This window comes from Anser cygnoides, chromosome 2 (genome assembly GCF_040182565.1).
Source record: "Anser cygnoides isolate HZ-2024a breed goose chromosome 2, Taihu_goose_T2T_genome, whole genome shotgun sequence".
Classification (NCBI taxonomy): domain Eukaryota; kingdom Metazoa; phylum Chordata; class Aves; order Anseriformes; family Anatidae; genus Anser; species Anser cygnoides.
Window position 1 is genome coordinate 69924300 of NC_089874.1, and position 12305 is coordinate 69936604.

The following is a 12305-nucleotide window of genomic DNA, read 5'->3' on the forward strand; positions in this document are numbered from 1 at the left end:
CAGAAGGGGGTGGAGCACAACAATGACAAAACACAGCACCAGCCCGGTCTACAGTGCTGCAAACCTCTGGCACAGAGCTGAAACATGTCTTGTTTTACAAATGACTGTGGAGTTTGCACGATGAAGGACAAAACTGAATGTAGTTGGCTTGACTGCTCATGTTCTCTGTGTGCCTGTTATGTGGAGCACTGACACTGAGGACATGGCACTGCATGCAGGACAGCAGTGGTGGAGAATGCAATCTCCATTCTTCCACTGCTTGGTACCTCCAAGCAGTTTCCAATCTTCAATTTTCACCATATTTTCGAAGAAAACAATAACCAGCTTTCTCCTATATCGTTCAAATTCAAAATTAAAACACAACCAATAGGTTTCACCAGTAAAATGTACTGTGAGTAGCTGAAGAAATGAGTAGCAGATATAAATACCTGCTTGCTGTGCAGTCTGCGGGATTTGTTGACTCCGCTGTGCATTGTACTGAACTGAGGCAATGGGTCTGTACTGCTGAGTTGTTGAGGTAGGGTACTGACCAGATGGGTAATAATACACTGGCATCTGCAAAGAGAGAGAGAACAGCAGCTAACTACATACTCAAAAACTCGAAAACTTACAAAACCAAAATGGAAGAGGAGCAAGAGTTAAGGTAAAGCATATTGGTAACAGTAATCAAGAGGAGAGACTTGCTTCATGTCTCCTCAAGCACTGCTGCTTGTTTTCAGCTTTGCTAGGAAAAGGGTTGTTACCAAATTCACTCAGATGCTTTGAGAAACAGATAGAAAAAAGTTTTAATTAGAAGAGAAACATACAGAATGCATAAAAAACCCCTACACCCTTATACTAAAGAAATCTTAGCAAAGTATCAAATGCTGCAGAAAAATGGATGCAAACAACACCTTCCATTATCAACATAATACGCATAGACAGCATACTGAACCACTAAGCGAACTCTGGAGGAAATGATTAGTACGAAGCAAAGAATGGCCTGGAGTAAAAAATATAGATAGGTGAGAGAGAGAGGGAAAGATAGAATCCATATGCCTGTAATACTTGTATGAAACTATTATTAAATTCCCACTTTTAATAGCTACATCCTTCCTTACGTGAACGTTTCCCCATAAAGCTCCTTTTGCATTTAGTGTGCAAAAACAATCATAGTTTTTTTTCTTGCAGGAGCTAAAGGAAGGCATTGATTCAGCAAGTTCTGCAAGGTGGACTTCTTTTTTCTATTATTATTACTATAGAACAATGCATTCTACATCACCTTATCACGTAGCTGGACGTGAAGTTTGAGGGCAAATGAAGCTAAGGATTTTTTCTGTATGTGCTCTATCACCATTACTGAGAAATCTGTGCTAAACAGTTTTCAACTGACCCTTAGCAAGTTCAGAGCACTCAAAGTTTTTCATTTTCATCCGCAGTTGATTCTGCAGCTAATTTACAAAGTTCAGAAGCTTATGTTACCAACAAACTGCAGAGGAACACAGGCTTGAATGATATTTCTCTCATGACTTCTGCCAAGTCTGTCAACATTTCTTTAAAAATCATTCAATATCTTTCCTTGCACGTATCATTTATCCTACTCAGACACATCCATGAAGTAATACAAAATGCTTTTGTTTTTTTCTTACAAAACTTAGAACTATTTTTTATTTATACATAGAGAATGCTTCTGGAAGAGTTCATTCATTCTGATTACCCATCAAGGAAAGAATTAATTGAATAAAGGTAACTGCATTATTTTGTATACAGAGAGAACATTGTAAAAGAGATCAGAAATTTTCCTAGAGACTTTGTCAGATGAAAAAGAACAAGCAGAGATTAAAAAAAAATAGAGAAGAGGGTATGCATGGCTAATTGGGCAAGCAAATGATTAATGAATATGCTTGGTAGAAAAAATATCTGAATCAACATAACTGGACTAGTTGATACTGGTGAAGAGAACACCCCCAAACAGGCTGAAAATCAATATCACCTGTCAGTCAAGAGGTCGAATACCCATTCATTTTGCAAGGTTTATTAATTTTCTCTTGAATCAATGGAAATCACATAGCTCACATAGCTCCCCTCACCCCCACCCCCACCCGATAGTATCAGATAGGTTCAAACCAATATGAAAAAGACAAAAATGTTTCGATTGGAAAATGTTGTTAGCTATCTTCCCTCATGAGGACACCAGGTGAGACATAATGGCTGTAACCTGTCTTTGAGTCATTGGTTTTCTTAGAGACTAAAGTAAAATCAAAATGCCTTGTAAAATGGACAAAAAAACAAAGCAAAACAAAACAAAACACAATGAATTTGTGTCTGTGCAAAGGAAAGCCAGGAAAGTAGATACAGACATTTAGGGTGCAAATCTACTCTTTAAACATCATAGCAGTGTAAATAATGGATCAGGACAGTTTAGTGCCATAAACTCATCATGTGGAAACCTGACTGCTCTCAGCAAGACTCTACAATAGTAGACTTGACGGAGGTGAGAGGACTCAAGCTAAGTCAAGTCAAGAAATATAGTTGATCCTGCCTTGGAGAAGAGGAACAGATTAAATATCATCTCTTTTATTATTATTATTATTGTTATTGTTATTATTATCTTAATCTCCCTTAAAGAATTTAAATTTATTTGATTTACCCTCCACTTCCTCATTTCCTTGTGCAGACAAAACTCTAGATATTTGAAAACACACAAGTGTGTGTGAATTCTCTCTTGTGAGAGGAGTCTATAACTATAAACTTTAAAACATAGCCTAAAGAGCAGATTTTGAAGTAGAGTTTTGAGGTTTAGTAGTTGAACATGCTCAGCATCAAAACATGCACTTACACTGAAACATTACAGGTGTATTTGGATTTTACTATTTGTTTCATCAGAATTAGTCAAAGGGTTTTCTCTCATCTTCTGAATTCACTGTAATGTAATACATTTGTTATACACCCCATTTAGAAGCTTATCAGAGTGCAATCTATCACCCTGAAAAATGTTAGTAGTAGGAATATTGGGTAAAAAATCATTCAATTTTAAAAGATTAATGGATGAACTTGCTAGTAAATACACACACATCTTGCAAAGAAGAGATCAGACGTTAAAAGAATGGCTTGGTGTAAAATATAGACATGGATAAAATAGGTCTTTGGTGATCGGGGTCTGGAAGGATCCATTTTCATTTATCTTGAGTACATCTATATTTCAGTAGGCGAGATGTTATTTGTCCTTTTTGATATTACCTAGTGAACAGTGAAATTAGAGGGACTGCAAGTAACAAGTACTGCTCACATTGTCCCCTCTGACCCTCCTGAATTTTTCAGTTTCTCATTACATCAGCATTACTAATATCTTGCTTATGTGCTCTCTAACAAAAAACACTATTTCTGCTGAAGCCTACAGAAATACCAAATTACATTTGAATTGCTTTCCTATGTGAATGCACAGTCTAATCCTGGACCTTTAGATGGTATAACATTTACAGAACTGAGAAGTTTTCACTACACTAACAAGCATGCCAACACAACTATTTGATTATCCTAAAAAAACCTGCCCGTCTGAGACCATAACCTAGATGCCACCTTCTTTAGCCTAAAGACATTACTTTATGATTTTAATCACTGACATGATGAAAAATCCCCCCTCTGCACTAATTACCCTGAAAATATTTGACAGATGATCCTTTCTGTCTGGGATATTCTTATTTTGTAGGTGAATCTCCTCTTCGTTTGGAGGCTGACCATTCTAACGTATCTCTATTTTATCTATATTTTTTAATAAATTAAGTTAAACTGCAACAGAACTGGGTACATCACTTTCACTTCAAAGACACTCATTGCATGTACTGCCATTACTTTTTTCTCCTTTTACCGTGCTTTGTCTCTAAGTGATGGGCAAAGAGTCAACGTTGCACTGGCTTTCTACTTTTTTTCTGTCCACATACAGTGAAAATGCATCATCAGCCCAGGTGTCTCTCAGATGCTCTCTAACAGCTTTCATTAAGTTTACGCTGTTTATTTCTTCATTGTAGGAATACAATTCCACACGTCTTTCAGACTCATTTTTATTTTCCTAGCTTATCTCTCTACTGACTCACAGCTTGATTCTGTCATCACACAGGTATTCTACCTTCTCTTAATAATGCTGACATCTAGTTATATTTGGATTAACACCTTCATCCAGATGATTAATGATTCTGACTCAATTGCTAATGGCAGCTACAGTTACATAAAAAGGTAGCGAAGACAACAGAAACCACAATAATGTACTGAAACGCGAAGGTACATTTCTTCCCGATATCATTACTGACTGTGCTGAGTCTTTCATCAGGGATTTCTCTCTTCCCCTTAACCTCCATGACAATTATAATAGCAGTAACAAAACAACAACGACCTGTGTACGACACCTGCAGGCACATCCTCCAATACCATTGCATCAGATCATCAAGAAAAGACCACCCACATACAGGACTTCTGCCTCCAAATTGACACCCCAACCTTTTTTCATGTCTTCTACAGGAGACATGCTATGAATAAGGATTTTGTCTTATGATACCTATGGATTCTCTAGGAGGGGAGTTCTGCAAAGAGCCATCTCAAAGTAATGACACAGTTAATTCAGGTGAAAAATCCTTCACCATGTATTACTTCTCCCAACCTCTCCAAGAATTCATGCCATCTCATTTCTGGACATCATTTTGCCCTTTCATAAACTTTCATAAAGAGTGAGTCAGAGGCGGAGATAAGTTTTAAATGAGTATATGCCGCCTCCTCATTGTCATAGTACTTGCCGTTTTCCCATTTCTTCATTTGCAGAGGCAGAAACTATAAGCACCAAATGCTGAGCAGTGACAAGCACCAATGAGAGAATGTTGTCAAAAACTGTTGTGGACCTTTACTGACGTGCTTGAGCCCGTAAGTGCTACTGAAGAAATATCAAAAAGAGAAGAAAACTGAGAAAGTGAAGATGTTCCCTATCTACGATACAGAAAGCAAACAAGGGAATTTGCTGCTCAAAGTCCCTTTCAGAAAACCCAAGCAAAGGTGTTTTGTCCTTTTTTCTTCCCAATTAGCTGAACAAAGACAGAACACTATTTTCAGGTTATTAAATCATGACTGTTGTTAAGCTGTGGAATAGCTAAAGTGGCAAAAGAAGCGTAAGAGGTCCTCTCACCACTTCTTAGGCATGCCCTTCCAAACTCAGTCTGTTGCTACTTTGATACATCAACTTGGAGAGCAGCTGTAGAGACATATTTAACTGAATTTTAATACAAAAGCTAATAATTTAATGTAGTACCTTTGGGTTTGAAGGCTTGGAGAGCTTCTCTTACTCCATTTTTCAGCTCCCAAAGGAAAAGTTCATACTGTGTACAGGACTTCCACACAAATTTTCATTGCTCTCCTATCTTCCAGCAGCATAGATGGCCCCACAGCCAATCTACTAGAACCTTATCAGCAATGCATTTATGGGAACTAATTAGCCATTAGAGTCTAGCCTCTCTTTCACTGGTGTAAATTCAATAGGAACATTTAAGATATAAAAGTTCTTTTACATTGATTACTTTGCATTGATTAATGCATCACAGTGTTTTGCGGGCATTGCTATCTTTATTGCTTTTCTGGTTTTAAGCCTTCCTCAGACTACCTGCTTTGGCATCTGAAACCAGCCTAGTATCACATCTAAATCCAGAAGAGTAACAGGGGATTCAGATTGGCAGTAACCAGTACCACAGAGAAGTTTTGCCATGGGCAGGGGAGGGCATTTTGGTCTAGCTGCCTTGCCCAGTAAGTTGAACTGGTAAAGCTGGTAGAGGCAGTCAGAACAGAGGAACTACTATTTCCCAAGTCTTCAGTTAGCTTCCTGTAAGAGACATCCCCTATTTGTGCTATGAGAAGCACCAAAACCACCATCCCATATTCTAGATCATAATTTTCCATCTGTGTATGCTGATGCCAAAAAGCTGCTGCCCCATTTCCCTCTCCAGCAGACCAAGGCCACCGTACTTTCACAGTATGTGAACATGGCCAGCGGGGACTGACCCCCCCACACCCTCTTCCACAGACATATTTGAACAAGACAAGGACAAGATTTTTGGGGGAGTGACAACTCGGAAATGAAAGGTGTGAACAGCAGAGGAAGCTGACAGCTCTGAATTTTGCACCTTTCTACCCCTCCCCGAAGAAAAACTGTTCCCTGAGGAAGTAACTAAAGTTGCTGCAAACCCAGAAGATTCTTTTTTTCCACCCCTCAGTAACTCTCCAGTTTATTATGATGTAAGAGGAAAGCCCCTGTACGTAGCACATTAGTGATATGGACAGAGACACAGCAGCAATTAAGACATACCAGTAGAATATTACTGGTCCTACAGCAACCTATATATGAGAAGTCACCTCCTCTTCACTTGTCCTCTGAAGAAGTTTCTCTGTCTCACCAGGAACAACAGAACAAGTTTAATAACAGAAAACAGCTTCACAAAGTGACGCTAAGCTAGTCGGAGTAAAAAACCCTGCTCCGAGCTACAGATCACAAAGGGGAAGCCCCACCACTCAACCCCCAGATGACCACTGCACAGCCAGCAACTCTGTGACGTAAGCTCAGAAAAGCACCAAAGTCAACTGAAGGGGGTCTAGGTAGACACCCCAGAGTGTCCTACATTTTTGGTCTCGCCTGAGATGGGAGAGGTGGAGGCATGCAGCCCCATAGCAGGGTCCTCAACACACCAGGCAGTGTGATGGTTGCCATCCCCTCAGCTCCTACAGCAAAGCCCCCAGCTTGCAGGGCTGTGAAGCGTACCGCTCTGCCCCTGTTGCAGTGGCAGCTTGTAAAATGGAGGTGCTCGCATTGATCTGGTTCACTAGAAGTGTTGTGAGGCTTGCTTAAATGACACTTGAAAACACTGAGGGCAGCAGGGGTTAGATGTGAGGAAAGAATGCTGGACAGCCACTAGCCACAGTCACTTAGAAAACACAATCTGAACAGGGAGAGGGATGCATCATGGGATTCTGCTCTTCAAGTCATTTTTTCCTCCCAAAATTAAAACAAACAAACAGAAAACCCCTACATTTGGTCAACACTGAAACCTTTTATTAGCATTATTTTCCATTTAAAAAATCATAACATTATTTTGAATTTCAGCTCCTTAATATTATTTTTCCATAATCCTTCTCTCAGAAAAAGGGGTGTATAATTTCTAACTTCAGAAACAATGGATGCCACAGTCCTCTACGGGATGCGAGCATCCAGTATTCCTCTGATTTCTTCTATTGTTAATTACCAAGGTGCTGGATCTCCAGCCCACTTAAAACATTATAACAGCATGAATTCTTCATTACTTTGACATTAAAAGAAATGTTGACCTTTTATACTTTATTTTTTAAATACCTTCTTCAAAGGGATAAAATGAAAATAGGATACGTAGTATTAGTAGCATTTTAAAATAAAGTTTAAATGAAGTTATCCATAATTGGATAAGAAATTTAGCTTTTTAAAGTGTATGCCCTGAAAATGGGCCAGAAATTCATCTGTGCATTTTACTTCTTGATAGCAATCACTTTCAATATTCTGTAAAGGTACCCAGGAGACAAGTAGAGATGTTTGGTAGTGAACAGTAAAACATAATCAGTCTTCAGGAAGACAGTAAAAATTATTGATCTGTGACATCTCACATGTTCAAGTCAATTAAATATGATTAACTACCTGGGCTGATGTGTATGTTGCTCTTTTGGTATACATACAGGGAAAAGGGACTACGGATATTTACTCACTCTCCTCCTCCATATTCATATGCAGATGTGTCCTGGAGTGTAAACATATGTTCAGAAACTTGTTTGGGGATAGGGAATGAATTGCTGAAAACCCAGGAAATGATAGAAGCTTTGCAAGTTTCCTGTTGCCTAAAAATCTGCTAAACTTTTACCAAGAAAAAAAAAATAAAAAAAAAATCAAGAACTTGGAGAATATATTTTATATTCTTTTTCTGATGTTACAAAGAGCATCATGCCAAACTGGCAACAGAGGGAAGCAAAGGTTTTGCCTACCTGAGCAGGTGGTGGTGGCTGTTGCACAAAGCCTTGGGGTGGCGGTGGTGGCTGCAGCACTTGCTGAGACACTGGTGGACCTGAACCTGTAAAGCCTCCTGGGGGAAGCTGTTGAGTTGGGGAAGCCATAATGTAACCTGTCTGCTGCGCAGGCTGCTGTAAGATAGGTGACGGGTAGACAGGGCCAGAAGGTGATTCAGGGTTGTCTCCTGATGATTGACGACTCAAGCTCATCTGGTTAAACTGTGTTGTCATGTCATCTCTCTGCAGGGCAAAAGCCAGTAGAAAATGGTGTAGACATGATATCTGTGGTAGACACTTATGCAAATTAGCAAAACAAAATAGATTCAAACAGAGCATGAAGGGAAAACGAATTGCTCAGCTCAAGTAAGTGCCAAACTTTGCATGAATATCTACAAAAAATGAAGGCAATTAAAATGAAAATGACTATAAATGCTTTGACAAAGACTTCTGGGCTGCAAGGTGATTAGCACAAAAGCCAATTATTTTGGCTTTTACCCTTCCTGCTCCCTTTTTTTCCCCCTAAATGACAGTGAACTTTACAGCATTCAGAAGACGACATTTTCTGTATAAAGGGCACAAGAATAACTTTATGATGAATACCTCTTCCCCACAGAATTCCTCAGCCAAAGACATGCTCGTAATTTCACCTGTGTTTCAAAATGATCCCAAGAGGAATTCAGTAGGATTCAGGTGCAGACCTTTTCCTTTTTGGACTGTTTTGAAAAAATCCAAGGTTGCAAACGCAGAGAAGGTAAAAAAAAAGCTAAGTCTTCAGTTACTATTTCAAGACTTTTTATTCAGCGTTGAAAAGAAACAAGTATTTTATTTGACTGGAGAGGGGGAAAAATCTATGGTAGGATGAACATACCAATTTAAGTCAATGGACCTAAGTCTCATTACATGCTGGTAATGACACAAGGATTCTAGACAGCATATGTTCAGTCTTGCAAAAATATCCATACAAAATCAACTCTCAAGTTTATTTTATGAAGGTCAAAGACTTACAAATGTGGCTCTATGCATCTTCATTTGTGCCCATACTACAAGACTTAAATATCCAACATTAAAATGTATTCTATATAGTAATAAATCCATCATAAAACTAGTGTGTGCTAATATGCAGACTATGGTCCCTTCTTTATTTCCTCCTCAGGAACAGGGAATTAGCAATACAAATATTATTTTTACTTAAAACGCCCAATCTATTTTTAAACGGAGCCTCTTTGATTGTGTTGACATCCTTATGGTGTTTCACTCTCCAAAACCATTCCACACAATATACTTATGACGGAAAACTTCAAAATAGAAAAAAGGGTCTCTGCGGAGAGTACTGCAACAAGCACTTGCTACACAGAGACTCACCCTTCCAGTCTGCAAGCAGATAACGTGCAAACATTTTAAACGCTCTTAGCCAGAACTTCAGGTGACAAAAGAAAGGATCGCTATTAAATTTAGCGTCACCTTACATTCATGTTCAGGCACATAAGTTGTCTGTTTGAAGTTGTTTCTTTAAAAACTTAGTACACTGACTACCTGGATGGCAAATGATTGCAAACAAATTCAATGAGAAACTTTACTGCACCTGGAATGCCTCTGGATTTGCACAACAGAGACCAAGAGCTTCAAAACTCTACAATTTAACACACTGTATGTACAATGTAATGGATATTAAGGACACTAATTCAGCATTTATGAAAACAATTTCAGAAAGAAGGTGAAATTTCTCTATTAAGTTAGCTGCTAAAACTATCGGCCGAGGTATTACTACCACTTAGAACAAACTGAGATGCCTGCAGGATGCCTGCAGTTTTCACGGGAACTAGCACTGAGATATCCAACTTCCATTCAGCAGTGGTCTTTTTTTTCTTGTCTTTTACTGTTCATCTACCAGGAATTAATAATGCTATTCCAGCTGCAGGGATCTGTTCGGCTTTGTTTCCATCTTATATTATAACTAGGTGACAACTCTACCTTGGAAAAAATCAGCCTTAAACAATATTACCAGCATGAGAGAGAATAACAGAAAAGAAAAACAAAACAAAAACTTGTAGCACCTCTTAAAATATCAGCTTAATTTTACAACCATGTAAACTTAGTCTTATAAGCACCAAGCCAGATTCAGACTCCAAAAGTGTACTCTATTTATTTTTATTATATGTGAGCCATTAGTGCTTTGTCATGATACATGATAGTATCACACCTTTTGCAGCTGGCTCACCAATACCCTATTTTCCAAGTGCTCTGGTATGATCAGGGAATAAATCTAGGCAGCAGTTTTAGTATACTGATGTCCTAGAGGTCTCTTCTCCTGTCTTTGTGGACATAAAATATTCAAATCTCAAATACTCAAGTTAGCAATTTAAGCTCCCTTGACAAAGTGGTGAAAGACAGGCTCCTAACACAGGCACAACAGAATATTTTCTGGAGGTTCCACTAACCAGGTAGAGAACCCTTCTCCTAACTTCATTGCCCAGGCTGGATAACGAGAATCAGTGGGTACACTCTTACAAAATGCTTGTCAGTATCAAAAGTGTTAAGGCTAAAAGGGATTGAGATGGGGGTCTCATTTTGGGAAGCCCCTTGCAGTATCAAGCCCTCGAGGCTCTCAAGCACACTCATGCACACACACACACACAACTTCAAGTAAAGGAAAATACAAAGTCTTTAGTACCACAGAAAACTGCTGCGTTGGAGAGATTGGCAGGAGATGCTGGGGAGGATAAGAAACTGCTGGATATTGGACTGACTGAGAAGATGGCTGCATTGCCTGAACAGGCTGCAAAATAAACACAGCAAAAGACAATAAATACAACCCACTTAGAGAACGGCAACAACAAACTCTGTTACTGATTACAAAGGTCTTTCTCAAACATAGCTCTGAAAATGCAGGTGACTAATCACCAGTACAGTACAAGAGGTCAGGTACTGGGATTTTAGTCCTCGATTTAGCTTTTCACAAACAATTCTTTATTACGAATTTCTGCTTATTTTCTTATATTTGATGGCTGTTAGAGTAAATAAAGCCACAGCTACACTCTCTTATTACTGATGTGAAGCAAAGCCAAAATTATGATTCTACATTTAATTTACTGAGATAAAATAGAAGAGCAACACAGTGTAAGTATACACGTGGATTTTGCCGATAATGACTGATTTAACTCTGAGTGTCCTATAGGCAAAGGAATACTGATTGGAAAGCTGCTTTGGCAGAACACAGTAGCTAGAAAGAGAAAAAACAGGTTGTGAATTAACAAGAGGGAGGTCTGTCAGCTCAAATCACATTTTATCTAAGTAAAAGAACAATTTTCTACAGCATTATTGCCTTGGAATAGCTTTACTATTCCTTTTATTTTAATCTATCATTTAACTTGAATCTTACACAGGTTTGCTACCACCTCCTTCTAAAACCGCTGAGACCAAATCAAGACAAAAACCACAAGCATTAGTCCAAACCCAGTAAAATCGGAGCACTTCACTGAATTTAAACATTGTCTCACAGGATAAGCTGGGATGAAACTGTGCCAAATTATAACACAAAAAGCCCTGTAGGTTTTGGTTGCTCTGGGAGCAAGTAGAATATAGGATTCTTGCTGGAATAGTTCCCTCTTGCAGTTCATGCTGAGGGAGTAGGCACACAATCCACAAAATTAAGTTTGAATCAGACTGAAAGGCTGCTGCCCATGCTTGGCTATGGCTGGCCATGTGCCACAGCCATCCAGGGGCCAAGGAGTTGAAGCACAATGGCACTGTGCCTAAACTATGCTGCTGTTCCCCACTACTGCTGTAGCTCCAGAGTTCCAGCTAGGAGTGGGTTTGTAGCCAGAGAATGGTGCACAGACAGAAGATAGTGGGTCTTCCTGTTGGGGCAGGGGTGCTTGGAGAAAAGGCTACCTACAGCCTAGCCCTGATATAACTTCAAAAGGAAGAGTTTGTAGGGCCCCAAGTTGTTCCTGAATTTTTTAACTCAACCCTACTGCTGCTGAAAGGGACAGGGAAAAGTTTGTGGCAGTTCACATCACATCAGGAGAAATCTGTAGAAGTGTGAATGGCCAGAGCCGCCAAGCATGCACAGAGCTCTCAAGGATCCTTAAAGATCCACAAAATGGTAAACTTTGAAAAGTTGCTGTTCAAATTCTCCTCCTTCCCCTCTCACGCTATCACTAATGGATTCTAGTTCTGCCCTCAGCTTGACAGACATTGCAGCTAAGAAACAGTGGTCAATACCCTACTTCAGGCATGGTGGTGATGAAAATCTTCATGCCTGTTTG

General features: G+C 39.2%; 1 protein-coding gene across 33 annotated transcripts in view; it reads right to left on the reverse strand.

The window, feature by feature from the left end:
- Nucleotides 1-12305, reverse strand: part of ARPP21 (cAMP regulated phosphoprotein 21) — a 202625-nt gene that overhangs the window by 36849 nt on the left and 153471 nt on the right. For all 33 annotated transcript variants that reach the window (XM_066992407.1, XM_066992411.1, XM_066992413.1 and 30 more), the window contains 3 exons: nt 10709-10813; nt 8014-8277; nt 429-555 (listed from right to left, as the gene is read on the reverse strand). In XM_066992407.1, coding sequence (XP_066848508.1) covers nt 429-555; nt 8014-8277; nt 10709-10813 — 496 coding nt within the window. The remainder of the gene's footprint in view (nt 1-428; nt 556-8013; nt 8278-10708; nt 10814-12305) is intronic.